Source organism: Daphnia magna, linkage group LG3 (assembly GCF_020631705.1).
Source record: "Daphnia magna isolate NIES linkage group LG3, ASM2063170v1.1, whole genome shotgun sequence".
Classification (NCBI taxonomy): domain Eukaryota; kingdom Metazoa; phylum Arthropoda; class Branchiopoda; order Diplostraca; family Daphniidae; genus Daphnia; species Daphnia magna.
Window position 1 is genome coordinate 1,551,242 of NC_059184.1, and position 24,059 is coordinate 1,575,300.

At 40.5% G+C, this 24,059-nt stretch overlaps 4 protein-coding genes and 1 long non-coding RNA gene across 9 annotated transcripts; 4 read left to right on the top strand and 1 right to left on the bottom strand.

Annotated features, from left to right (window-relative positions):
- The first annotated feature begins 334 nt into the window (after positions 1-334).
- On the top strand, positions 335-6,188 carry LOC116918493 (histone-lysine N-methyltransferase EZH2). Of its 3 annotated transcripts, none has more exons than XM_032924216.2 (15): positions 335-1,938; positions 2,484-2,625; positions 2,697-2,914; positions 2,979-3,379; positions 3,448-3,611; positions 3,718-3,744; positions 3,834-3,934; positions 3,996-4,200; positions 4,265-4,436; positions 4,501-4,708; positions 4,785-5,046; positions 5,127-5,297; positions 5,369-5,551; positions 5,621-5,786; positions 5,858-6,188. In XM_032924216.2, exons 1-15 carry the CDS (start codon positions 1,327-1,329, stop codon positions 5,916-5,918), a joined length of 3,093 nt encoding a protein of 1,030 aa, XP_032780107.2. In that variant the 5' UTR covers positions 335-1,326; the 3' UTR covers positions 5,919-6,188. The 3 variants fall into 3 exon arrangements, with proteins under 3 accessions (XP_032780107.2, XP_045026925.1, XP_045026926.1); XM_045170991.1 differs by lacking the exon at positions 335-1,938 and adding an exon at positions 2,248-2,407; XM_045170990.1 differs by lacking the exon at positions 3,718-3,744 and having other exon boundaries at positions 336-1,938.
- A 496-nt stretch (positions 6,189-6,684) lies between these two features.
- On the top strand, positions 6,685-9,752 carry LOC116919165 (DNA replication factor Cdt1). 2 transcript variants are annotated; one of them, XM_045170994.1, is made up of 9 exons: positions 6,686-7,000; positions 7,196-7,674; positions 7,736-7,908; positions 7,986-8,225; positions 8,298-8,455; positions 8,556-8,692; positions 8,752-8,911; positions 8,982-9,163; positions 9,234-9,752. In XM_045170994.1, the coding sequence occupies exons 1-9, from the start codon at positions 6,766-6,768 to the stop codon at positions 9,585-9,587; spliced, it is 2,118 nt and encodes a 705-aa protein (XP_045026929.1). In that variant the 5' UTR covers positions 6,686-6,765; the 3' UTR covers positions 9,588-9,752. The 2 variants fall into 2 exon arrangements, with proteins under 2 accessions (XP_032780971.2, XP_045026929.1); XM_032925080.2 differs by having other exon boundaries at positions 6,685-7,674.
- Positions 9,753-9,903: 151 nt separating this feature from the next.
- LOC116919174 (aminopeptidase N) lies at positions 9,904-15,543 on the top strand. 2 transcript variants are annotated; one of them, XM_032925097.2, is made up of 18 exons: positions 9,904-10,094; positions 10,539-11,014; positions 11,319-11,789; positions 11,855-11,923; positions 11,995-12,150; positions 12,423-12,764; positions 12,835-12,927; positions 12,995-13,036; positions 13,093-13,141; positions 13,216-13,320; positions 13,388-13,436; positions 13,522-13,603; positions 13,664-13,847; positions 13,907-14,443; positions 14,501-14,700; positions 14,766-15,077; positions 15,150-15,228; positions 15,295-15,543. In XM_032925097.2, exons 3-18 carry the CDS (start codon positions 11,323-11,325, stop codon positions 15,442-15,444), a joined length of 2,916 nt encoding a protein of 971 aa, XP_032780988.2. In that variant the 5' UTR covers positions 9,904-10,094; positions 10,539-11,014; positions 11,319-11,322; the 3' UTR covers positions 15,445-15,543. The 2 variants fall into 2 exon arrangements, with proteins under 2 accessions (XP_032780988.2, XP_032780989.2); XM_032925098.2 differs by lacking the exon at positions 9,904-10,094 and having other exon boundaries at positions 10,937-11,065.
- LOC123470582 lies at positions 10,061-10,564 on the bottom strand. The gene is made up of 2 exons (XR_006644318.1): positions 10,428-10,564; positions 10,061-10,278 (listed from the first exon to the last, which is right to left on the bottom strand). It is a non-coding gene; the product is annotated as an uncharacterized LOC123470582 (long non-coding RNA).
- A 2,663-nt stretch (positions 15,544-18,206) lies between the features above and the next one.
- On the top strand, positions 18,207-23,950 carry LOC116919175 (glycogen-binding subunit 76A). Its single transcript, XM_032925100.2, is given in 3 exon segments — positions 18,207-19,008; positions 20,423-21,748; positions 21,750-23,950. Coding segments are annotated over 2 exon segments (2,355 nt in total). The 5' UTR covers positions 18,207-19,008; positions 20,423-20,581; the 3' UTR covers positions 22,938-23,950.
- Positions 23,951-24,059: the final 109 nt, after the last annotated feature.

A 24,059-nucleotide genomic window follows, 5' to 3' on the forward strand; every position in this document is an offset into this window, starting at 1 on the left:
TTTACACAAGCCAGTTTCACAAACCCAAAACGGTTTCTCAGTCATGACGTATTGAATATCAAATGAAAGTTTCGATAACAACCGAAAGTCTTTTTGAACAAGAATTTCTACCTTTACCTACTTCGTTTCATAGTACATTTTGGTTTTGCTTTTTTGGCCAATCAGCAGAAAGCTGAAAAAATCAACAAAAACGAGGTGCTACACGTACGAGCACCTGACCAAAGTAAAAGAAGCAACTGGCCGTAGCTATTTCGGACTGCAAATATCATTTCGTGGGTTTTACGAAATGGGGCACGTGTTTCGACTTTCTGCTCAGTTCAGTTTGGGGTTGGAACCTAACGGATGTCCACGTGAACGTTTTTGTTAGCCGCCTTTTTGAATCTCCTGGCCAGAGAAGGCTCACGCGCCCTGGCGATCAGACACGTTATCTTATCAGTCCCGCTCAGCTTTGAAGCAGATCCACACACACATAAGAAAAAGGGCGCGGTAAAAACTGAGGACGTATAATCGTTTGTACATACGGCGAGAGGAATGTCATCAATTGTGAAAGAAAAAGTATGCGTATCGGGCAGCCATTCTCACGGTCATTTGACTGGACGTGCCAAAATTCTTGTCCGACTTTACTTGTGCTACCGTAAGCTTTAAACAAGTCTCACTTTTGTGTTAAAGTCGACAAGAATCCGTCTGCTGGGGGTGACACGTCTGCAACGGTTAGGGCTTTTGAAGGTCGTATAATAAACTAAGTTACTAACTATGCTTCCTCTTCGCTCTTTCTCCCATACATCTAACCTTTCTTTTTCTTCGTCCCCTTCCAATCCTCCTTTCCACTTCCCTTCAACCAACAACCATCCACCAAAAACTTCTTCCTTGAGGGGGTCGAAATTACAACCTACTGCCCGTGCACAGCGCTCAACAATCCCTAAGGCTTCTCTTAATATCTTGTGCGCGTTGTGTGCGTCTCATAGCGTAGTATGGTGCACTGTAGTAAGAATGGGGTGGCGAGAGGAGCTTGCGCCCCGTCTGTGTGTAAGAGCTTGGTGTCTACTACAAATAGTTTACTCGACTTGTCGAGTTATCTTTCCTACGCCAACTTGTTGTGTTTTTTCGTCCCTCCTTATTCTTCAGTTTTTTCTCGTTTCCTGTCAGGTTCGGAGGTACGCTGTCGAGCTGCTTTACAAAGTTTTTGACAACGGTTCCTGCACTGCCACAATCAGAAAAAAGATTGCTTACTGCTGACGCTCATCTCTAAGCCTCGGACAAAAACATTTTTTTTTTTTACGTCGTTCAATAACAATAATAAACAAAAAATTATTGTTAGGCCACATCATGGCTCCTCGTGAAGTGAAATTTACAAAAAATCGTATTGGTGGTGTGACATTATTCATCGATGGATTCAAATACCGAATTAATCGTCGTTCAGGCAACACCGTTTATTGGCGGTGTTTCCACCGATGGTGTCATGCTAATGCAGTAGTCGAAAATGGTAAACTGAAATCATCTTGTGGCGAACACATATGCCAACATCAAACTCTCAACGGCGGCGCCCTTTCTAGACCGGGACGCCACCGCCAGTTGCCACAACAGCAGCAGACGCCATCAGCAGTCACTCAGCAGACGGCGGTTCAACTTCAGCAGCGACCGACAACCTCCTCGTCGTTGCCTGTCCAACAGCTCGCCAAAGGTCCTACCGTCAAAATGGCCACGCGTGCAGCTCAAGGCTCGGCTACTCACACATTAACTCGGAATGCCAACAAGGCCAAAGCTGCAGTCAGATCTCAGAAACCTCCGACAAACAATAATATGGTCATTCGACGCAAATCCAAGGCCACAGAAGAGGATATCAAATCAAACGCTTCAGTGCAGCATAGTCAGCAACAACCACCGGCGTCGACCGATTCGCCCCAGTCTAACAGTGTTCCAGATTCGTCTCCCAAACAGGTATGTCGGTGTTTTTTTATGTAACGTGTGAGCAGATTTGGCGAAAAGCAACTTAATTATTCATCGAACAAGCCTTTCGAACACCTTGGACTTTTTTTTTTATGAACAAAGAAAGTCCCGCGCTCGCCGATTTCGTTTGGAGGGAATATTCCCCCATCACAACAGTGTTGCCATTCGATTGAATTGATTTTACTTAAACATCTGCTCTTGTTTAGGTGTTTACAATTGATCTCATACATAAATGTTGTTTTCGAAAAGAAATGAATATTTAAAGGAATCACGAAATGAGACAAATAGTTTTCCGACAATTTGGTTTGTTTACTGGAATGGCAATGTTGTGGCAGCTGTCAACTGTCTTCACGCGTGACAGTTGGAAAAACAAGTGTTGACGAACCCATTTCTGGGTATTTTTTTTTTACGGTGATCGATGGAAAACTTGGTCACCGATACACCTGGTTTCGCAATCCCCGTAACTCGAATTAGTTTCGTTATACAACAGAACGTTTCAAACACTTTTCCTGTTTTTACTTTTGTTTTTGTTATAGAATGAAGCACCCAAGTACAAGATTTCAGCTGAATGGAAACGGCGCGTGAGGTCTGAGTACATGCGAATTCGCCAGTCTCGTCGATATAAACGGGCTGACGAAATTCGTGCTGCTTGGGCAGATAATAGAAAAAATGTCAATGGTATGTTCTATTTTCCTTCACCTATATATTGAGATTAACCTTTCTAATCCTAATCTTCATTTCATGCACAGAGAGGGTAGCTGCCAACCAAAAGAAATGGGAAGTAAGCAAAGCATTTTGGTCGTGCAGTCAGGAATGGCCAGCTCACAGTCAGTGCATGAAGAAAGTTAAACCAGATCATGGTTTGGGAGTCAACACTGACCAGAAGCAAGTACCTGTGAAAATCATCAATGCAGTGGCACCTGTACCCACCATGTACTCTTGGGCTGGACTACAGCAAAATTTCATGGTAAACATTAATAGATTCAATATCTTCAAAGAAAAATTGTTGTTCATTGGATGCAAATCCACAGGTGGAAGATGAAACAGTTCTGCATAATATCCCTTACATGGGTGACGAAGTGTTAGACCAAGATGGGACGTTTATCGAAGAACTGATAAAGAACTATGACGGGAAAGTTCACGGAGATCGCGAAGGGGGTGTCATCGACGACGACATTTTCGTGGAACTAGTCACTGCCTTAGTCCCTTACTGCGAAGAAGATGAAAGATCTGAACCACCTAGCAGTTTAAAAGCTGACAAAGCAGAGAAACCGGACGAAGGTGCTCGGTGCGATGCCGTGACAGTGACCAAAGAGAAACCAGCTGGCACCTCCGGCTCCACATCAGCGAAAGATCTTCCTAATATCATCGTGTTTCAAGCAATTGCCTCCGTATTCCCTGACAAAGGAACACCCGAAGAATTACGAGAAAGGTCAGCCAGCAAGATAATAAATTAACTTTAACGATTTGATTGTGAACAACAGTGTGTTGAATACGTAGGTATATGGAATTGACGGAACGAGTTGACCCAGTTGCCCTCGGCAGTGAATGTACTGCAAATATTGACGGGCCGAAAGCTCCATCCGTTCAGAGGGAGCAAGCTATGCACTCATTCCACACATTGTTTTGTCGCCGATGCTTTAAATACGACTGTTTTCTTCATCGTAAGTTATTATCGACTCCTGTTGGAATGATCTCCTTCTTTAGATTGAACGTTTCTTACGTATTCTTTACTCAATTCCTTTTTCCGACGCTATCTCTTCTCTAAAGAAACTCAAGGAGCTGTGCCTCGTCGAGGTAATTTGCTGTTTGTTTCACATGCTTTCAAATTCGCCTATAATTTCGCATTGTAATAAAACGTGCGACTTACGATTCGTTTGTAATAGGTCTTCAGTCATATCACCCTGGGCCCAACAGTCAAAAGAGAAAGTGTAATGATCTCAAACTTCCTAAGCAGCCATGTGGACCACAGTGCTACATGTACCTGGTGAGATTCCTTGAAATTCAAAAACTTGCTAGGAGCCATTATTAAAGTTCATTTGTTACAGGAAGGTCTACTGGAGAGATTGGCAGCACAAGCGGCAAAAGAAGGTGAAGAAGCAGATGGGCAGCCCCTTAAAATTCGGAAGACTGTTTCTCTGGATTCGGGTAATGAGGCTTCATCTGAGGATAGCAATGATAGTAGCGTCAAAGTTGAGAATGGCGGCGACGGAAATTCGTCGGGAGCTATCAAAGATGAGAAAGAAATAGAATGTAAATAAAGAGGTTTCTCCACTATTTTGGTTGGGGTAATAATTGTTCATCGTTTATTTGCTAGGTGCAATGGAAGTCGTCGTTGAGAGCCATAACCCACCAGAATCTGTTGCTCCCAAAGTTAGTAAGGCGAGTAACGCGTCGACACCGGCCACCTCAAACGAAAACTCGAATAGTTCTTCGAGTCTGGTACCTGAACGCAAGAACAGCCTTACTGATAAGGCAGGACCATCGAGGTAAAAACATTTGAACGGAAATACCACCCGAAACCACATACAATATTTCCACATTTTGATTCAGGGAGAGCAAGTCCAACGAATCCGGGACAAGCACACCTCTTGCTCAAGCGCCACCTGCTCACGAGTTAAATCCTCTAAAAGGCATTGACCCAGAGGTGCAAATCGTCTGGTCATCATCGGAACAAACTCTTTTCAGGGTGGTGCACCCAATTTTTCTCAACAATTATTGCGCTATTGCCCAGTCTATCCTTAGCAAGACTTGCCAACAGGTGGGTTTGCCGACTGTTCATAGTTATTTGGAGGCAGTAACACGTAAATGGTCTCTGCGTTTTTTTATGCTGCCAGGTGTATCGGTTTGCTCAACAAGAAGCCGCTGATTTACCAACTCTCGAAACAGAGAAAGAGGCTACCCCGCCACGTAAAAAGAAGAAGAAATTACGACTCTGGTCAGTCCACTGCCGAAAGATCCAGCTAAAGAAAGATGCCTCATCCAATCACGTTCACAACTTCACACCTTGCGATCATCCTGGGCAGCCTTGCGATGCTAGCTGCCCCTGTGTTAACGCGCAAAATTTTTGCGAGAAATTCTGCCAGTGCAGCTCAGATTGTAAGTTTGAGACAAATCTTTCGCCGTCCCAATTTAAGGAGTAAAAAAATTTCTTTGATTTTTAAAAATATCCATTTTAGGTCAGAACAGGTTTCCTGGTTGCCGGTGCAAAGCCCAATGCAATACCAAGCAGTGCCCGTGTTTCCTGGCAGTTCGTGAATGCGACCCCGATTTGTGTGGAACTTGTGGTGCGGATCAGCACGACATTTCCAAAATTACCTGCAAGAATGTCAGCGTTCAACGTGGATTACGTAATTTTTCTGATGATGTTAGCTGCTATTCCATGATTAGTAACCAAGGTGTTACTTTTTATTTCTCTTAGGTAAACATCTTCTCATGGCCCCATCGGATGTTGCCGGATGGGGTATATTCTTAAAAGAAACGGTACAAAAGAACGAATTTATTTCCGAATACTGCGGCGAGATTATCTCACAAGACGAGGCCGATCGACGAGGAAAAGTGTACGACAAATACATGTGCTCGTTTTTGTTCAACCTCAATAATGGTACGTTAAATGTCGTTCTTTATTCTCAGTTAAACTTGATCTTCAACGGTTTGTATTTTATGATTATAGACTTTGTGGTTGATGCTACAAGAAAGGGTAACAAGATCCGCTTCGCCAATCATTCGATTAACCCAAACTGTTACGCCAAAGTAATGATGGTGAACGGTGACCACCGAATCGGCATATTCGCCAAACGGTTCATTCACTCTGGAGAAGAGCTTTTCTTTGACTACAGGTAAGTTTGCCTTGTTTGGTTTAATTACAATTCCAACATCGTTTCATTTTTCATCTCCATCTTTGCCGCAGGTATGGCCCTACGGAGCAACTGAAATTTGTTGGTATTGAGAGAGAAGCCGAATTCCTATAAAATAGTTTTTCGATCTGCAAATTTTGAGGCCTTTACGGAGTTCGTCAGGTTCAGTACTTAACTGAATGAACGAAAATATCGTATTTAGACTAAATAACACGTTTTGTGCTTTATGTAAATCATGGTGTTAAATCATGCCTATGTGTTGTAGTAATTCGATTTTATCGTAAATCAGTTGATAGTGAATATTCTTTCTCACGTTGTTCGCTGATCGGTGTGCGTTGGCCATTGACGAGCACTTAGATCAATAATAAACTATGTTCATAATCATTGCTTAGAGTGCATATACTATAATTTTGAAAAAAAAATACTAATATAAATCTGTTAGAGAGAGACAGTCATTAGCTGAAATTTTCTTTCTTCACATAACATAAACGAAATGGTAATCTTCCGCTCCGAAAGGACCTGAATATATTATGTTTGGCCAATAACAACTTATCTCTAATAAGTATATGTAAATGCATTTTAGAAAAATAAATGTTTTATAAGTTAAATCAAGTTAATGCTACATAACCAATAATTAGCCCTAGTCTGCAACTATTGAAGTGGTAGATATCGAAATACCGATTATTTACATACAGGTGCTTTTCTGGAAAGTGATTTCCAGTAGCAAAATATAACTTGAATAACTCCTGGGAACTACGTCTTTAAATAATATTTTAGGAACTTTCTTCTGTGTTCTGTGTATTAAAAATTTGGAATTGGAAAACTGGAAATTTGAAATTTGAAATTGGAATATTGCAACATTGGTCAATATTCATTTCTGGCAACATTGTGATTGCCTTTGCTGGCGCCAAAACACTTATTTAGGGGCTGCGACGCTCAGCTATTGGACAAAGGCTAGAAAATGGCATCTCAAACGAAAATTACAGGTTTTTACCGTCCTACAAAAGCTAACTCTACAGCAGCTGCTGCAAAAAGACGAAAAGCTGTAATAGATGACCCCGTGTGTGAAGTTAGATCTAATTGTGATATTATACCAGCTGTAGCAACCCTTAAGCAGGAGACGACAGCTAATTTCATTCCTGAACCGGATGTGCTGTTGAAAAGTGATCCATTGAAAAAAGAGCCTGGTCCATCAGGTAATCCAAAAAACATTTTTACTGATGGCATAGAACATGTAAAAACTGTCCAGAAAAAGCCTTGCATAAGAAAGAGTAAAAAGACTTTGAAGTCTGTGGAAAGTTTTCTGAAGGTTTCCCTTCCTAAAAGCTTGTTGTGTGAGAATGGTTATGCTGAAACAGAAGTAATCAAAGAGGAGACAACATCTTTTGCAGATAATCATGGATCCTTTCCAGCTGAAGTGTCAACCCCTAAAGGGGCAACCAGTCTCAGCACATCATGTCGCAAGAGGAAAATGCAGTGCATTGACGAGCAATCTGAGGTAGTGAAAACAACACCAGAAAAACCTGCAGAAAAAAGTAATGGAGTTCAGTTGCCCACAAGAGTTCGTAAAAAGTTGGAAATGGGAAATGAAAATGTTACAGCCAATCAAGCCATTGAGGAAGTCAAAAGCAATGCTGATCAACTTAACTCTCCATCAAAGCCAGTTACATTTTTATGTATGGGTACACTTTCTCCTCGAAAGCCAGCCATGAGCTCTCCTATCCGTGCCAAAGGCAGTCCATTATTGAATAATAAGCCACTTCAATCAAGCTCTGAGAAATTATTGCAAAACTTAGCAGAAAAAAGGTTCAAGTCTCCGGCTGTAAAGTCTTTAGCGTCTTTACTTGATAAAGCAGCTCCTGCCGAAAAGGTACTCGTTTTTTTATTATTTTTTCACCCTTCTTTTACATTTTCATAGCGCATTTAACTAGTTAACGCCGGAAGAAGTCAAATCTCGTCTTGGCACTAGCAAGAATCTCGCTGAACTTCGAGCAAAACTTTCGAAAGTCAATGATTGCTCAGCAAAAGTCAAGGAATTTTACGAAAGCAAGGTTCAGCTGAAGAAGTTCGCCAACCTCGAATTCAATCTCGCTGTCCCGGTTAGGTAAGTTGCTACAAAATACCACATAACAGAAGAAGAAATATTGTGTGTGCAATAAATATTTCAATTATTTTGAACAGCCCAGGAAAGACAGCACAATCACCCATCAAACGACAGACACAGACTGAAAAAAGACCAGCCTTCGAACGTTTCCATGCACTTGCACAGGCACCTTCAGAACATCTCGTTCTTCCCTATAAATACAAGGTTCTTAATGAAGTGTTCCGTTGTCTTGAAACTGTGATCGCCATGTTGTATAACAGAAAGGAGTGCATTCATTTCACCAAGTTAAAGCCGGCAGTACAGAAAATGCTTCAGAGGTAGTATTTTTAAAAAATTATTTATATACATTTATTATACGGTTATTTAAAAGTGTTTTGATTTCTCTTTAGGGATTTTACAGAGAAGCATTTAGCCCAGGTTTGTCACGTTTTCCCATCAGCGTACAAGATCAATTATGAAAAACTTGTAGCTAACCTTCGAAGCTCTCCAGTCAAGAATCGTTCCTACCATTTAACCTTGACTCCCAGATTGAACTACCTGAGTTCAAGTAATTAAACATTTTTGATTATATCCCACCTTTTGCTTAACAATAGTTATATAATGTATATTTTTACATGTATATATATATATTTTTTTTTTTCTTCAAGAATTGCTTGATGAAGAAGAATCCGATGATACAAATGAAGACCAAAAGAATTTTCAACCTTTAGCCCCCAGTATGCTGATAGAGCGACGCTATGTTTTCCATAACCGTTTGATCAAAATCGTCAAGGAACATCATACGGTAGATGAATTTGCGCATATGTTTCTATTAGATACTAAATCTTTTAGTTATTCTTACAGGAATTTCTGGCTAATTACAACCCCCTGTTAAAAGTGTCCGAAGAAAAGATTACCCGGTGGCATCAAAATTTCGACGTTGATGCTGTTCCTGATGTTCCTTTGGCACCCTTGCCAACACCCCCTGACGTCCAAACGTTTGCAACTGCCAAAGATGTACTTGGTAATGGCTTTTATATTAGGTCTCAGTTACGGTAGAATATTGGTTTTCATAAATCGGGTAACTCTTATAGAACAAGCGCACAATCTTGCTAAACTTAATCCTCGATTGGAAGCTGCCTTAAAAGAACGGGCTGCGCTTAGCGAAACGACTGCACCACCTAAGACAAACCTTCAACAGGAATTAGAAGCCCCAAAACCCACAGCGCCTGTTAATGCAGGGTTAAAAGGCGTTTCGCAGTCTCTGATCGACAAGGTATGGATAAATCGTGTAAATCACATTATACACGTTCATCGCTACCAACTCTTCTTTGCTTCTTTTACAGATTCGCGCCCGTGAAGCCGCAAAAGCACAAACACAAATGACGATGAATACAGAAGAAATCCGTCGGCAAGGAATGTCAAAAATGCTTCCAGAGTTAGCCAGAATTATTAATAGTATTTTTGTGACGGAGAAAAAGTCGGTTATTCCACTGCGGCCTCTCATCGAAAAGATTCAATACAGTCACCGGGGAATAATGAGTTCGTCGACGGTAGAAGAACAAATAAAACTGCTACGAAAAGTATACCCCGAATGGCTGGATATTCTAAGTAGAGGCGGTATTGACTACGTAAAAGTGGACCGTAAGATCGACAGCAACATCGTTTATCAGAAACTTGAAGACAACGCCAAAACTTAACTTGTTTAACGCCTGTGGTTTTTAATTGCAACGTTTTTATTTGCGAACTTTTTTCCAACTCATTTTTTATTTTTAAAATGGCTCGATATGTTTTTTTTTTTTTTTACATTAAAATAAAATGGGATGTATTTCCATCGGTTTTCCGGATACAGGTCGACACCGCAATTTTCTTGCATTTTAATTATTGTTTGATGCATGCAAATGCTGCATTATCTAGTTAACTATTAACGCAAACATCTTAGATAATTTCAATGATTTTCGCGAAATTATGCTCTTTTTTGTAAAAATCCTTTTAATTCTAGTAGAAGGCAACAATGGACTACATCGATTTATTTAGGCAACGCAGTGGTGGGCGCGAACATGTTTGAAGCTGACTAGCAGACGTACAGAGGTACATTGGTACAAAAAACGTAAGCCTCAAAGTGGATCAGGATCAGCTGAAAACAGCTCAAATTTACCATTTTTTCGTGATCGAAAGAAAGAAGATGAGATGCCTTGAAATCAGTGGTAAGATCTGACGTACATTTGTTGGCAATCTTGTTTGATTTTTTCGAATTTTTATTTAAGTAAAACAACCTTGTGCCGGTTCTGCTAGTGCCTATCGTTGTCGTTTCGGTACCATATCGTGCTTAGAGAATTTTGTATCGTGATGATGTACGATAAGTTTTGCCAGTCATCTCCAAATCAGCAACTAAAAAACATTCGTACATGAGTAAGTGGGTCAATTTGTTAAAAGTCTGGTTATATATTTATGTATTTTTCTGTCATTAGCTAGAGTGCAGCCATTAGGAATCAAAGTAATTTACTTCTTAGTTTTCAGTTAATAATAAATAGTCACACCTTTCAAATTTTCTCAGTGAATGTTTAACACAATTTTTCAACAGTGAGTAGCTTCTTTGCAGAAATTACTAGGCAGTTTGTTCACAAACACATTTCTTGCATTTGTTGCAGGTCGACACACGTGTTGTGACGTCACTTGCCTTTTACCCGACTTCACAACTAAAAGGCAGTGAATGCAATTAAACAATACCTCAAGAAAAATCGCCATGCCGTACACTAATCTTAGAATTGCACGTGAAAAGAATAAAATCTGTATTTGCTGAGCGAATTGCATTCGTATTCTGGACACACCTTCTGGATCAGGTTTTGACAAAAGGAAGATTGATGACCTCTCCTCTACCTGCCTGGTCTAGCCAAAGGCTTATCGTTGTTTTGTTTCTAACGACAAGTTCTCCAGAGATCAAATTATTATATCCTTTTAAGACCCACCTTCTCAGTATCCACACAAACAATGCTTTAAGGCACTCGACATGACGCCAGAGAGGCCACCAGTCTATCTTCAAGTGGAGCCGAAGTGAAACCCTTTTCAAAACTTCTCTTTTGCTCTGACACCGTGGTTTCTCGTTAACTTCTTCATTTTTACACTGGTAAATTTGATTGAACTTTTTCCGCCTTTTGTAATTTGTGACATTTACTGGGTAAGGATTACGTAAATATGGAACTACGCATATGTGGATTATTTTTTTCTTTCAAAATCATTGACAATCGAAACGAAGAGACATTGGGGTTCCCATTGCTTAGCGTATCAATCTATTTTTAAATACTTATTTATTGAATGTGCGCTGTTTAAAAAACATTATACTTCCATGGCATTAGTTTGTGTTTTTCAAACCATTTATGTTCGATGATATTCATTTTGTTCTAATTGTTTTGTGTTTGTTTTTTGTTTAGAATAATGACCCCTGTTGTGGGGCTATGTCTCTTTGCAGCCGTTTTGTGTGGTACTATCGTGAACACAGACGGAAAATTTTTGCCCGATATTAGGCTTCCGAAATCCATCCTGCCAGAACACTACAGCATTGGCATAATCCCTGACATCCATCAGGGCAACGCTGACATTGAAGGCTTTGTTCACTTGGATTTTTTCGTCCAATCACCTACAGATCGTATTGTCATGCACGCTGTGAATTTGACATTGAACGAGGAAAGCATCGTCGTTAACCAACTTCCGTCAAAAGCAATGGAAATAATGCAAGAAAATGATGTGAGCAAAATCAGCTCCACTGGGATAAGTGAAAAGTCTAAGATGTTGAAAGTCCTTCGTCCAGTTTCATACGATGTGGAAAAAGAATTTGCCATAATTCATTTAGGCTCGAAGTTGGAAGAGAACAGGCGTTACCGCGTCAGTTTGAACTATTCCGGGTACGTACTTATAGATATACAGACAACAACATGTTTTATTGTAAAAACTTTAATTGGTAAAACAGGTCATTGGCGAAGAATTTGAAGGGTTTTTATGGCTCCGAATATTTGGATAGGAAAAGCAAAACTAAGAAGTATGTCTTTTTATTGCAATAGAACCGTTAAGTAAAATTATAAAAATAGCATAACTCTTTGTTACCGTCAGATGGGTGGGTGTCACGCAATTTGAACCCACGTCAGCTCGACTAGCTTTTCCATGCCTTGACGAGCCAGCCATGAAAGCCACTTTCACCATGTCAATCGGACGGCGAACCAACTACACATCACTGTCTAATATGCCGCTCGTCAAAAGCGAACCCATGTGAGTATAAAGCCATGCTTGAGTGGTCTTACCAGTTATTACAGTATAAATTCAGTGGTTGTTGAAAAGGCGTTTATTTATTTTTCATCCACTTTCTTTTTTTAATTTAAAATTTCGAAATTGGAAACCCCCGTTAGTTAAATGCTAACGCGCAAAACTAATCATTGTACTGTCAGAAAGATATATTTCACACACTCATGTTGCATTTGATTAAGGCTCTCTCTCACATCGAAACCAAAAAGCTAACAGAATTTTCTATATTTTCAAAACAGGTCCAACAAAGAGGGTTGGTTCTGGGATTTCTATGAAAAGTCCGTGCCAATGTCGACTTATCTTATTGCGTGCTTGGTTTCGGAATTCAGTTTTCGCCAAGCAAGGCCGGTCATTCGTAAAGATAGCGATAACCAATCCACGCAAAATGTAACAGACATACGCATATGGGCGCGTGCGGATGCGATAGATCAAGTGGACTTGGCCGTAAAGGTGACGCCCAATATGCTTGAATTTTTGGAAGAATATTTTCAAGTTTCGTTTCCCCTTCCCAAAATTGATCTCGTTGGTTTGCCCGACTTTTCCTCTGGTGCCATGGAAAACTGGGGACTCGTCACTTACAGGTTTTTTTAGATGGTTAAATTTTAGCCGGTTTATAATTCATTGTGTCCCATTTTTACTGCTGACCCACAGAGAGACGACTTTACTGGTAAACCCAAAATCGGCAGCGGTTCGTGATGAAATGAACGTCGAACGTGTTATTGCCCACGAGTTAGCCCATCAATGGTTAGATCATCTTTATGATTGAATTTGTATCAAAACCTTTTACTTAATTACTGAGTGATTTTCTCAGGTTTGGAAATTTAGTTACCATGGATTGGTGGAACGCTTTATGGTAATAAAATAAAACAATATAAGGAAGAAATAAATCATCAAACTTTAATCGAATAGGTTGAATGAAGGTTTTGCCACATACGTCCAACGCTTGGTTCTTGACAACGTAATTAATGCAAAATTAACGATAAAAATTATTATTATTTTTTTTAACTTTGTCGAACTTGCATTTTGAAACAGGTATCACCCAAATATCAGTACGGCACTTTGCAGGCTTTAGATTTTCTTTCCGTGATGGATGCGGACGGACTTGAATCATCTCACGCTATATCAGTAGACGTTGCAGTAAATACCCATTCCAAACTAGTTAGTTTAAGGAACTCTGTATGCTAACAACAAATTCACTTTACAGCATCCAACACAGATAACGGAAATCTTTGATGCCATCTCCTATACGAAAAGTAATGAACACGATGGATCTATATCAGCTTATTAGAGTATTTTTATCTCTGCATTTTCTGTATTTTACATGCTAATTTGTAATAGGTGCTGCTGTTATTCGAATGATGAATGATTTCCTTGGAGAAGCAACATTCCGTCAAGGAATCACCAACTATCTCAACGAAAAGTACTGCGATCAATGAAATTGCAATCGTATAACAAGCTAATTTATGAACATTGTTTTAAGGAAGTACAAAAACGCTCAGCAGGACGAACTTTGGCAATTCTTGAGTGAACAGGCCCACCGGGACGCGGTTCTGCCACTGAATCTTGACGTTAAAATGATTATGGACACCTGGACGTTGCAAATGGGTTTTCCGGTTATCACTATAGAGCGAAATTACACGGATGGATACGCTTTCATCAGCCAAGTAAAATTTAACTCTTATGTTTATAACTGCCAGTCTTATTACAACTATTTGATGTACAGAAACGGTTCCTACGTGGAGTTACTCCAATTACTTCAAGTGACGAGAAATCAAGGGCCGTCACAAATTCTGTCGGGTCAAAACGAACTGATTTCCCGACCTATCGGTGGTGGGTACCAGTGTCACTCACTGATTCTGTTGCTCATGATTTTAACCAAAGCAACACTCGACCTGCTGTTTGGCTCACCCCGAGTGAACTCTCTGCATCTAAATTTATCGGCAAAAATGAAGATTCTTGGGTTATTGCCAACATTCTTGCTACCGGTTACTATCGAGTCAATTATGACGAAAGAAACTGGGGACTTCTTGACCTTCAGCTAAAAACTGATCACCAAGTTATCCACCCCATCAACCGAGCTTACCTCATTGATGATGCATTTGCTTTGGCTGCCGCTGAAATTTTGCCGTACCCTACGGCCTTCAACCTAATCGAATACCTTCCCAATGAGGACCACCATGTACCTTGGACCAGCGCTTTTAGGGCCCTAAATTATATCGGTCGGATGTTCTCGTATACGAAAGATCATGGGAGATATAAGGTATATTAATACGCCCTTCTTCCCACTTTATGTTTCACTGAATGTTTTGCTTTTTAGGCCTTCATGAGGTCATTGGTAGTTCCCTCCTACATCCGCATAGGAAATAAATTCCAGCCTGACGACAGCCCACTTACCAAAATGTTGCGTATCTCTATGACAACCCAAGCGTGTAGTCAAGAATATAGACCCTGCATTCGACAAGCTCAGCTGCTGTTTGACGAATGGATGGATAGCCCGGATCCTATTGGATCAAATAGGTAGTATTCGCTATTTTAAATGAAAAAAGAAATGCTAAAATACCGCTCCTTTTTTAAAAATACAGCATCATTCCCGATCTTCGATCCTCTACCTACTGTACAGCCATTAAGTATGGTGGCCAGTTGGAATGGGATTTCGCGTGGCGAATGAGTTTCAATATGACCTCAGCCCAGGATCGTGACGTGATTTTGTCGGCGTTGGGCTGCAGCCGTGATCCTTGGATTCTTATTCGCTATTTGTCATTTGTGCTTGATCCAAGCTCTGGAATTCGCAAGCAAGACGGACGACGTGTGATAAGTGCAGTGGCTAGCAATCCCGGTGGACGAAGAATAGCTTTCCAATTCGTCTTAAATCATTTTGAAGAAATGTTTTCATAGTAAGAAATTTTAGTTTGAATCCTTTTGTTCGTGGCTGATCACAGTTTTCTCTCACTGTTTGAAATGAATAGCTTTGGGAATCCAGTCCGCGTCCTTCAAATGCTCAGCAGTACCACAAGTAGCCTTAACACGCCCGAGGAGCTCATCAAGGTAAGTTGATTTTTACTTCTATATTTATCTATGTTGTGACTAAGTTGTCGCTTTTTTTGCGACTAGATTCAAAAACTAATGGAGTCCAAAGTTATGTTGCTTCAAAAAGCGCAGACTTCTGCCAACAATATTCAGTCGGTAGTGTCTGCCAACATTAAATGGATGGATAAAAATTTCAAAAACTTGAACCAGTGGTTCGATAGTAAAGGCTTCTGATGGAAAAATCTTTTTCATTTTTAAAGATTATTGCAACAAAGCTGTACTAATTCTGAAACCTTACGCTTCATTTTTATCCAATAAAAATGTTCGTTTTTATGCGAGTAATCTTAATTAAAATATTACCTTAGGCTTTATTTAAGGGACTAAAAATTAAGCTAAAATCTAATCTAATGCTAATTAAGGTGTTTTGCACAACAGCAACAAAATAATAATAGAGCACTCTACCGGTATTAAGATTACAAACGTAGGTTTATTCCACTCAATGCTAATGTCTTTGTAACGGTGGTATGTAAATCCACGTTTGGCATGCAGTCTATAGACCAAAATTTTATGAATCTTTCATGGAAGTATCGTGAGTTGCCGTCACTTTAAGCGTAAATGCGTTGTTACCATGCAGCCATTGTGACGATAATGCAAAATTCTTAGACGATGATCACACTATCGCACTTAAGATATCTTTCGTAGTTCGCAAATGGTCTTCGAGTAAGACGATTCTGACGTCGCCACGTGTTAATAATCGAACGCACCACGTTTCCTTACCGTAATACGTCAGCAAACAAAAAACCACAAGGTCTACGTTCGAATCGGCACATTTTGCTTGCCTACGTGACAATTTGTGCGTGCGTACAGAATCGTGTTTTACGTGTTTTGTTCAAGATAAAGAGATCGCAAACGCCTCGAAGCAATGGACTTTGAAATTTCCCTATCTTACTTGGACGTTTTCAGCCAGACTTTGAAAAAAAAAGAAGAAGAAGAATCTCAGTTTTTCATGTGCTGTGTTGTTCTTCATTTTGGACCACTGAGGAAATAATTTTTGTGGAATCTGCAAATGGAGGTATTATGCAATTTCTTCCCTGAGCAATTTCCCCAATTAAAGACATTTGAATGCGTTAGTAGGGTTTTCAACAATCACTAAACAAATGGAATTTTGATATTAATTCATGTTGATTTTGGTTTTGTGAACAACAGCGAATCACATTCATTTACGTCGCTTTGACATATTTGCATCTTTTTGATTTCCTCTATTTAATTAATTTATTTATTTTTACTATAGTACGTTGTTTGTTTACTAGTTTAACTGGGTCGTGGTAGCTTACACAAAGTAGATACTAACTTTTGCAAAATTCGAAAGATACGCATAGACTGATCGTATGAATAGTCTGTTTGTCCACGTGCGTGTTGCGTGTCTGGTACAGCAGTCAGCCAAAAGGTCTTTGGGTCTGCAATACTCTGCCAAAAATGGCCTTTGGGTATCTGACTATAAGGTTACTAAGTGGATTTTTTTTTCTGACAACATTATACAACCTCTTTCCGCATGGTATGAAAAATACAGAATTTTGTGGCTTGCCACATTAAAAATTCGGTCAGTCAGAAACCCATCAGATATTGCTCACATTTTCCAATATTTCTGCTTTTCTTTATTTGTTTTCCTTTTTTTTTAGTATAAATAATTTTTGTATTTATTTTGTATTTTTTGTATTGGTTTTCTTCTTTTGTTTTGTTCTTGTTTGTTTTTTTACAATGGGTGGTAATCAAAAGATTTCTTTCGTTGTTATCTACCGATTTTGAAAAGTAAAAAGGACTTTGTCCTCAGCCTTGCCCGCCGTTTTTCACCAATTCACGTACGTTCGCGTACTGAACTGGCTATCCTGTGGTGTTTTATTTTAACCGGTTTGTTTGACATTTGAGGGGAGTGGAGGGGAGGGGCATGAAAAACGCATAATGTCAGGTTGCGTGACATTTTTCCTTGGTGAGGCTGATTCCCCACGTACTCCAACGCCCCTTTTACGTATCTGTTTTGTATGTTTTCATATTTTTTTAAATACTTTTAACTAGCATATGATTTCACAGTTAACTTAGCATTTCATCGAATCTTTTGTTTCCTGTTAATTTTTGCCATAGGGCCTACTCTTCTTACAATTGTGATCCTTGTTTGGAATTTATTTCAAACTGTTTTAAGAATACCAGTCCATTCAGTTGCTGGGCATTTCCTAAAACAGACAACAAAGACATTCGCTCAAAATTGACTTGTCTTTGGTTGTCCACGAGCTGGACGCATGCACAGCAGCATTTAGTTACAAGGTTAGATCATTTCACGTCGTAAATTTTAATTGTTTTGACCCTCCGGCTATGGACAATTACTTATAACTAAAGTACAGGATGATAAGGTTGAAATAAGATGGAACTTTTTAAAGTGGAAGATAGGGAATGGCTATTTCTAATATCAGCTGAATATTTTCATTGGATATTTTTCGGGTATCTCTTTATTCTCCAGAGTTCCTTTCGCAATGCTATATCTTTTTCAATTCCTTCCCACCCCCGCAAAAAAAAAAAAAAAATCAAAATTCGAAAAGCAATCCTCGTGGCGAATGCGTCTCGGCGCCAGCAGTTCATTTCTCACTTCAGCAAGCTCGTGCTCTGAACGCGGCGGTTGTTTTCGTGAGCTGGCGAGAGCATCATCGTGCAATCTCGATCTAAGAATAATTCCAGGCTTGTTCTAGAAACCAACATAGACTCTCTCCAAAACGGGAGTAATTCGCTATTTAGCGGGAGGAAAACAAAATGATAAAGTTGGCGGGAAGGTTTGTCCAATAATAAGCTAGCGATTCTTGCCTTGTCGGCTGACGTGTCTCAGCTGACGGTTGGTGCACGTAAAAACACACAACGTGATCTCACATTTCTGGGTGTTTTGATCAGCGTAACATTGGCCCACGTGCGTTCAAAATTACTTTTTCAGCATTTTACAGATTAATCATTTATTTATTTTGTTTGTTAAAGATCTTATCTCTTTTTATACTGCATCTGTTCTCACAGTATCGCTAAAGGGTAGCAAATGTTCAGACAATTGACATAGAAGCCTACGTTGTATGGCTTCCGTAGGGGAATATTCCACGTGGCGAATATCAATGGACTTCCATATTACTCATAGCAGTATTGCTCATAGTATGGTTCCCAGCTGATACCGAAAAAGAAAATACAACGAGCTAGTTTGACATGAGAAACTACGATGCTCTATTTTCCATTGATTTTCTTTTTTAAAATAGAATGTGTATTTTTCTGTTGTTGGGATATTTGAAGTCGTGCTACATGATACGCAGTTGGTGCTTCCAATTGTTTTTATTACAAGACTTTCATGTGCCGGGGAAAGGAGGAGTCCACTGCGCAAACTCCAGACGGCTTATTTATTTTTCTTTTTTTTCAAAACAAAGCGATAAAGGAGGGCACCTCATTCAACTATGTTCAGATGGAAATAAGGCGGCGGGGTAGCAAGAGGGTGACTTGAACTACATAGGACTTTCTGTTTCGTTTTCCGGAGTATTCGCCTGGTTTCTCGCGTCAAGGTGACCTGGCAACGTCTACGTGCGAGTGTATACCCCGGACAACACAGCCTTTCTCTTCGCTTCTCTCAGTCACGCTCTGTCTTCGTGCAGTCCAATAAACCGTCCAACATCGAGCAGGACTGCTTTGCTGCTTGTGTTGTGCAGCTACGCCAAGGTCGCTAGTCGGTCAAACGATCACGTGTGCCACACTCATCTGCTTGTCATTTGTTCAAAAAATAAAGTAAGTTTGCATTTAATTACATTTCCTGTAAATGATTTATGGATTATGTGTCAAATGTTAACTTGGAAGATCAATCAAAGGTTATCAAGCACTTATTGCAATTCCCAGTATCCTGTCTTTGCAATTTGGGCTCTTGTGTCTTTTGCCATGTTTGGTTTTATCGTTTTCTTGTTACGTTGCTGAGGATTTTGACGTTAGAGCTAAATGTAAAAATCGAAACTGAATTAGGATTTTATTTCTTGTTATTGTTAGAAAGTCTCTAAATCACTGTCCCATTCACGTGATTTCCATGTAAAGAAATACATACACTATTATCTTGTACGGTCGTAATAGGAACAACTAAATATGGTGGCACAGTCAACTTTCAATAGCATTAGCATAGGATCTAGGGAGTTCGGTGCCCTCTATTGAGGGCCTCAGCGCAGATAGGCGTGTGTGATAAAGGTTCAATGTCCAAACTCTCGGGAGTAAATAATACCCACAGACATTTGATGTTTGTTGACAGGTCGTAGTTTTCTTTGAAGCCAACATGGTTAAAGCTCAATACGTTTTGCATTCCCAGTTGCATCTATCCTTTTCTTTGAAGCTGAAAATTGTCCCAAATTTTTCATTGTCCCTGGGATTAGAGGATTACTTGGTATCTCAAGTCCAGTGGCACACATCACCCAATCAGAAAAAGAAACCGCAAAAAAACAAAGAATTGCCAGGATATTGGTATAGCACAAAGCCCTATTATCCATTAACTACAAGCCCGTGGCACCACTGATTAACAGGAATACGTGAGACTGTGTGGGTCGATTGTACTGTTATTGCCTACAGACCAATTATTGGACTGCTAATCGATAATGACCGCCAAATCGTCTTTCAAGGTTGTGGATATGCGTGTGCGTTTACTAAAACTGCTGGTTGCACTTTTGGGGCTTGACCCAACTGCAAACTTTGTTCTTTTATTTTTAATACTCCAGCAAAAGTAGGCCACTTGCTTACATAGTCATATGCTAACTTATCCAATATCCAGCGGCTATGTTTTACCTTCGATTTTTCCCCGCAAATTCTGCTGAATCACTGCTGTGTTCCTTTTGTGCAAAACAAGTTTTTTGTGCTATGTGTCCATCGGTACATGATTAGCCTTAATTCTAAAAAATATTTGCCAATATTCGATCCCTTGCAGCAATTCCGCATAAGATTGATAAGATTATTTTTCCTTGATGGCTGCAGGGTAGAAAAAGGTGATAGGGAACGCCACCACCGTTCAAATCGAACTGTTGACTCTCTTTGACCACGTCCTTTTAGCCTTTGCAAAAGAAAGCGGGGCCTTGCTGTTTTTCGTAATGACTGCCTTAGGGGCAGAACGTACATACACGACGAAATACTTAACAGTTTTTCGCTTTCTTGTGTTTTCCAACTTATTCAGGTAGGGACACTTGTTTGGAGAAGTCGTTTGGTGTGAATCCTCCCTACACAACCGAAATCTCAGCTTTCCTTTTGAAGGATCGTGCTCTGTGTAAGGAAAAAGGGTAACGGGACGGCCACGAAGGACAAAAAGGCTCAACATCAATGTGTTTGGTTGATCATGAATCTGGAGACAGTCTCCTCACCTGGAGGGGATAGAGGAGCAGCCTGCTCGCTTGGTTCACTGTTGGCTCTAGGTTGCCGTTCACGTGCTGAAGCTGCACATTCGTTTGCCAAAAAACTTCATACAAAATTGTGGTCGTTGAGCCCTTTGCAGTCAACTACCGATGACGAGCTGTCATCAGCCAGACACGAAGAAGATCCCTTCAGTTCTTGGGCAGTTGAAGCTCGTTTTGATTTGAACAGCAAACGAGTAGAAAGTGTTGTCACTAGCGCACCGCTGATTACGCCAAATCGATCCGCAGACAATTTATCCAGCGTCGTTCATACGACTTCAGATTTTCAGTTCAACAAATTATCGCTAGTTTCATCACCGAGCGAGTCGTTTGCAGTTACTATGGACTCGCGCACAAATTTCAATAACCGTAATACATTGGACGGAAGCTGGGCTAACTACCATAAGGGTCGTGAGGTACATTCGTCTACGTCATCAGGGCGGAGCCTAGATCAAGAGTCGGACACGAGTAGCACGACAACAACAAATCCAATGTCTGACAGTGACCAGTATTTTGATTTTGGAATCGAAACACCGATCGATTTGGACAGTGCCGGAGAAGAAACGGTGGTTCATGAACTACCGATGGTCATCAACTGTGACGACGGCCTGCCAGGGCGGGGCAAAGGAGACGGCATGGAATCTGGTTACACATTCGGCAGTCCTACTCTGAGCGGCGAGGAGGATTCAGACAATTTGGAAGACCGAGAAGAAGAGGCTTCATTTTACGAGAGTCTTTCGCAATCACCTGCATCTGCCGGTTTTGCTCAGAAACCCTATCATGACCGATTTAACTTCGGCCATTCCTGCGGTGCCCACGTGTGTGAACCCCTTCTGGATCGCTCTGACGCCGTGAATACTAATACTGATATGGACGTGTCTACCCACAACGGGGTTGCCGCAACTGAGATGTCGGTTAGCAACACCACCCCTGATAACGCGCTTGCGCAGCCCGTACCCATTGAACCGCCACCGACGCATCGTGAGATGGCAACGCGTGCAGACCTTGGGCTTCAAGGAGATTTGGAGGGCGACACGAGCAATGATTTCTTAACTGACGACGGTTCCTTAACTGAACCGTTGCAAAGCGAGATCATTCATTCCTCGCAATCCGTATCACACGGTTCGCCAATTTCAAGTCCACGTGAAGCCATTTCCAGAAAGGCCTTGCTTTCGGGAAGACAAATCGGGGGCTGCTAGCGTCCAGGTGTCTGATGTATTGGCAGATCTTTTTAAACTCAAACTAGACATGGTTCGTCTTGATCCCATCATCAGCGAGCAATCGTTTAGTGTAACTGCTGACGTCAAAGATTTTCACGTCGACGAGTATAATTTTCCCATTGAAAATGGAAAAGAAATGGACGATCAACACATTGTCAATGACAATGTCAACGCCAGGGAAGAGTCTCCAACGATCGATGTTGATTCCAACAACAAAGCGGAGGTTGAAGATGAATCCAGCCAGACAAGTTCCGAAGTTACTTCAACGAAAGAATCTACGCCATCAAAGGAAGAAGAAACGGACAATGAAAACGATGATCACCACAATCGACCTCGTGTGCAGCGTAGCACGTCTCTCAAAACATGCAAGACACCACCAGGAACTCCAGGTGGGAAAAAAATTGTTCGATTTGCCGATGCCTTGGGTCTCGATTTGGCCCTGGTACGCACGTTCTTAGACGAAGTTCCTCACGTACCCCAATCGGCCTTCAACGATTTGACCGTTGCACCGACTCAAGATGAACCGTCACTAGCTCGTCCATCGCAAACGGGTTCCTACATCCGCATTACACGCCGAGATCCGAGCACCAACAATTCTGTCACCACGTTTGTCAATAGCCCACGTATTCTCATCGCCAATTTCACCCAACCGGGGAATATGCCCGACTTCCTGGATAGGGTTAAACGACAAAAGATTTCCCTGGAAACAGCCTGCATGGTGGACGAGAACAGATTGCGTGGTGTCGTTCGCGTTCTCAATCTTGACTTTCATAAATCTGTTCTAATTCGATTCACCGTTGATGAGTGGCGTACTCAAGTCGACCAGGCAGCTACCTACGTGCCCAACAGTTGCGATGGACTTTCCGACCGCTTCACTTTCAATTTGTCCGGCGCCCAATCGATGCAGCCCGGACAAAGACTCATCTTCGCCATTTGTTACCGCGTTGCTGGTCAGGAGATTTGGGACAGCAATCAAGGAAGAAATTATGTGTTCCAGTGTATTTCCAATTCGAATCACCTTCCCTCCATCGCTCTAAATAATCCGTTGACTGTATCTGATGCTTTCTTGCCCTATATGTAAAAATAATTTGTTTAACATGAAATTAACATCACGTTATTACGTGGTAAAGGGAGGTGTATCTCCCGCTGGATACGATTCGAACTCCGTCTTGACCGAACTGGTTTCTGCGTAGCTTTAAAAAACGTTTATACTTTTGAAGAGTTCTACAGAGGGTATGGGTGTTGATGATTTCTCTAATGATTAAAGAATATTATATAGACACGATATTGTACAAAACCCTTTTAGTCCTCAGTGCTTAAAAAGACGCAATATAGTACGTGGAATAGAAAAATAGTTACTATACGAAGCTGTTTTAAATAAATATTAACATTGTCAATGGAACGTTTGACCATATTATTTTGTTCTGTTTTCTTATTATTCACACTTGTTGTCTTCCCATATTTTTGTATGCCACTAAAACTGCGGTTGATGACGTCCGGAAAAGTTTTTACGTACAGCTTGGATAGGATTTTCTGTTTGGTTGTGATTGTTGATACCTAATCGACAGGGTAGGAAGATTATAAGTTGGAATTGTAATTGTTAACTGAAATAAGCTAAATAAAGAACGAAGGGTGCATCAACGTACATCACTGGGATTGAATGGCAGTTACATTTAAAAAAATTGCTTTGAATGTCAATAAAGTTTCGAACTGACTAGAGGTAGCTATTGCTGGTCACGATAAATGCGCGTACTATTTATTAGTGGTGATGAAACAGCCCTTGTACCTCGCCAGATTTGGATTACTTATTGACATATCGCTGCCGTCCCGCATAACAAATAAAATATAGACACTCGTGTCAAATCCACGGTAAATGTTTTTGCTTTTCATTATCGTTCACCGACTGACACCAAGTTACCAACCCTCCGTTTCATGTATAGCGTATTCCTTATTGTAAATCAGACTTAAAAGGCAAAACTAAATAAGGTTGTAAATCAAATTAAAGAGGAATTTATTCACTTGTTTTCCTTGCACCATGTTTCACACGATGACTGTAAACTCCGTCTATAAAATACACGTATCTGTTGGGCGCTATTCACTCATTTAAAGTTATTATATAGTCACGTTTTCGAATTGTTGATGTATACATGCATTAAGAAAACTTTGATCTCCCATGCCTTCAGCAAAAAAAAAAAAAAAAAAT